The 4169-nt window shown below is 38.3% G+C and overlaps 1 protein-coding gene across 1 annotated transcript in view; it reads right to left on the reverse strand.

The window, feature by feature from the left end:
• LOC119688798 overlaps positions 1-3943 on the reverse strand; it is a 6721-nt gene extending 2778 nt beyond the window's left edge. Inside the window, exon 1 of the mRNA XM_038103463.1 lies at positions 95-3943. Coding sequence (XP_037959391.1) covers positions 95-3943 — 3849 coding nt within the window. The remainder of the gene's footprint in view (positions 1-94) is intronic.
• Between the last annotated feature and the right edge of the window lie 226 nt (positions 3944-4169).

The following is a 4169-nucleotide window of genomic DNA, read 5'->3' on the forward strand; positions in this document are numbered from 1 at the left end:
ATGCCTTTGGGTTTGGCTGTTGCCAAAATTCGTTGCTTCCATGAAGAAAGAGTGGACCAAAAAACCATATATGTGAATAATTGAACATTTTAACCTTTATTCCTCTGGAAATGATGTCAGCAGGATTATCCTTTGATACCACATGATGCCATTGATCAGCATGTGACATCTCTTGAATTTTGCTAATACGATTTGCTACGAATGTGTGCAATGAGGCAGATGAAGATATTATCCATGACAAAACAATTTTGGAATCGGACCAAAAGTAGGTTGGCACGTTTTGATACTTTAAATCTTGTTTAACTCTTTCTGCTAATTCGACTCCCAGCAATGCTGCGCAGAGTTCTAGTCGTGGAAGTGTCTGTTTCTTTAATGGTGCTATTCTAGATTTGGCGCACAATAGTCTCGATGTTATTGTCTTATCATTATATATTGCTCGCACGTACATAGCTGCTCCATATGCCTTCTCTGATGCATCCGTAAACACGTGTAATTGAATCGAACAGGGAACCTTCGAATTAAAAATATGTCTGGGTACTTTCACAGTATTTAATGTTTGTAAGTCAGTTCTAAACCGCTTCCATTCTAGCTGAGCTTGAGGTAACAGTTCCGCATCCCAGGAATAGTTTTGTTGCCACAATTCCTGCATGAATATTTTAGCTGTTACAGTAATGGGGCCAAAAATTCCCAAAGGATCAAAAATTCGAGCTAAGTCCGATGCCACAATCCGCTTCGTGATAGGTTGCTCTGATGACATCTCTGCCTTTCCGCAAAATTCGTCTGATTTCGGGAGCCAAATAATGCCTAATGTTTTTGTTGGCTTTATGGCTGAGTCATCTAAATCAAGGTTGATTTCTTGGTCTTCTATCGGAATGTTTTGTAGTAGTCGTGTATTATTTGAGCACCATTTTCTCAGTTTAAATCCTGATTTACTGAGCAGTTCCGAAAGTTGTTGTTGAGTGTCTAAGGCGGTAATGATGCTGTTAGTTCCGCTTAAACAGTCATCTACATAAAAATCATTAAGTAATGCAGGTGCTCCAAGCGGATAGTTGGTCATATTATGTTTCGCAAGGTGTTGAAGACATTTTGTTGCAAGATAAGGGGCTGACTTTGTTCCATATGTAACCGTTTTCAGTCGGTAATATTGTATACTATCATCAGCACTTTTTCTCCAGATTATCAGCTGTTGTGCTGTATCTTCATCATGTACTTGAATTTGCCGGTACATTTTCTCAATATCGGCCGTAAATACAAACCGGTGTATTCTAAAACGCAACAGTATTGAAAAAAGATCACTTTGCACTGTTGGACCTTTGTGCAAAATATCGTTTAGTGCTAAACCGCTTGATGTTTTTGCTGATGCATCAAAGACAACTCTCAATTTGGTTGTAGTGCTGTCAGGTTTCAAGACACAATGATGAGGAATGAAATATTGTGATCCTTTGACATCCTTTGGGCAAACTTTTTCCATGTGACCTAATGACTCGTAGTCATCCATGAATTTTATGTATTCCTTGTATAAATTTGGGTCCTTTTGTAACTTCCTTTCCAGAGAACAAAATCGATTGAATGCTATCTCACGCGATCTACCAAGTGTTGTGGGATCATCGCGAAAAGGTAAGCGTACAATGAAACGACCATCGCGATTTGTCTTTACATGATTTGTAAAGTGATTTTCACACCATTTCTCAGATACAGTCAAAACCCTTTCTGCAGTCTCAATGTTATCTAACTTCCAAAATCGTTCTATCATTTCTGACATTTCACCAACCTCTCCTGTAGTAATAGCGCATGTTGGTTTAATATCTGTTGTAGTTTTAGTCTTACCAACCACCAACCAACCTAGAACCGAATTTTGTAACAGTGGCGAATTCTTTCCTATTATCAATTGTTCTGGTTGAAGTAGAGTATGATAGAATTCAGCACCAATCAGCATGTCAATTCTTCCAGATCTGTTAAAGCTGGGGTCTGCTAATTCTACATTCTGTGGGATCTGCCAATCCGAGATATCTAGGTCTCGTGACGGTTGTGCTGATATTATTTGTGGCAGTACAAATGCCTCTAGTCTCGTCCTGAAGCTTCCATTAGTAGCCTGCAGTTCAACATTTACGCGAGATTTTGAGTTCCCGAATTGACGGCCAATACCTTCGATCGATAGATTTGAATTTGTGGTAATTAAAGATAACTTGTTGATTACTCTTTGGGTTACTAGGTTCACTTGAGACCCTGAGTCGAGTATGGCACGAACATCACACGTTCGTCCATTGTTTGCAATAATGCGCACCTTTGCAGTGGCTAGCAGAACGTAATTACGAGTACACTTTGCATTAGTTGTTGCTGTTATGGATGGCGATTCATTAGCGTTGATCAATGTTGTGGTTGACTTTGTGTTTGTTGCTGGTGCCCTTGAAGGTTTAGGTGACTGTTGCTCTAAATGGAGCAAAGTGTTATGCTTCTTGGCACATTTTTTACATGATCCAGCTTCACAAACCTTTGCTTTATGATCGGATTTGAAACAATTCACACATAGTTTTTGTCGTTGAATCCAATTTAATCGTTCAGGAGGAGTCATTTCAATGAACTTTTTGCAATAGTAGATCGGATGTTTATCTGTATTACAAACTTTACATAGATCTGAACAAACCATAGTTACGGCTATCCTTTTGTTGGGTTTATATACTGCATTGTCTCGTAGACCTATAGCCTCAAGTGACTGAAATCTCAATTCTAAAAATTCTAAGAATTGTTTTATTGTGGGCATCTCCTTTGGGTTAGTAAGAGTTTGTTCAAAACTGCAATGTGTATTTTTATCCAATTTCTTTAATAGTATGTGAACTAAAATTGGATCCCAAGTTGATGTTTCAATATTTAAATTATGAAGTTCACATAGACTTTCCTTTGTTGTGTCATGCATATTTTTAATGGCTTGGACTGTTGGATGGTCATATAAAGAGTTTTGAGCTGTCAAACGTTGCAAAACTGCTGATACTAGAACTCTTTTATTCTCATATCTACTTTGTAGTAATTGCCATGCCGTCTCATAATTTGCATCTGATATTTGCAAATGCTTGATGAGTGCTTCAGCTTCGCCTTGAATATTGGTTTTCAAATACCAGAGTTTCTGTGAGTCTGATATTCTTTGATTGTGTATTAGTTGTGCAAACAGATCACTGAATTGTCGCCAACTCAAATAATCTCCACTGAACTTTGGAAGAGATATTGTTGGCAAAGTAGCCGATGATTGGTAAGTTGACCTAATTGATGTCTCAATCTTGGTTGACTTACTAGTCCATTCCACCATTGTATCTTGCACCAATTGTTCAAGTGCTAGATAATGATTGCAATCAGAAGGGTTGTCTTGCCGTTCCTGAATAGTAAAATTTAAACCTTCAGCCTGATCCCATAACTTGGTAAGCGTAGCTAATTTTACTGCAAAATATTGTGGTACCTGTTGCTGGTTATCTTGTCTCACATTGTGGATGAGACGATTGATTGATTTACACACTGCATTTCGTCTGTTGACTAATGCCTGAATAATTTCATTCTCTTGACCACCAGTAGGTAATACTTTTTCAGGAGCTTCAACATCATTATTTATCTGAAGGTCCAACCCCTTTATTGTTGATGGTTGAGCCTTAATGAGTAATGCTTCCAGCTCTTGAGTTATTGTGGTGATATATTTGTTACCCAAATTTATGATTACCATGCCGTAATCTTGTGTGAAATAGTCCGATGTTCTTGCTAGTACATCGGCTTGTTGTAGTTGCTCATCATTAGCCTTGAAGTCAGCTAATAACTGTTCTAAAGTTGTTTTACGATCTTCGAGATATTGACGTGTTTTCCTGCTGGACGAGTCCTTCTTGAAGTTGCGAATGATTCTGTCGATCTCTGAACCAATTGAATCCTGCTGGTCAGTTAAAGTGGATATTGATTTTGGATCCATTGTATTGTATTTCCGTTGAAACAAGTTGTTTTCAATGAAGGTTTTTTGTAAACGCTGTTGGCTCACACTGAGTTGCTCTTGCCAATCACGTCGGGGTCACCAATGTATACCACGTAATCTGAGGTGGTATCAATGTCTATATTTGCTTACTTTGTTACACTGACTATTAGGCACATAAACCAATAATCAGGTAGTTAAGATGAAAGGCTTGCAGGCACATAAACCG

The sequence above is a fragment of the Teleopsis dalmanni genome, chromosome X, assembly GCF_002237135.1.
Source record: "Teleopsis dalmanni isolate 2A chromosome X, ASM223713v2, whole genome shotgun sequence".
NCBI classification, from domain to species: Eukaryota; Metazoa; Arthropoda; class Insecta; order Diptera; family Diopsidae; genus Teleopsis; species Teleopsis dalmanni.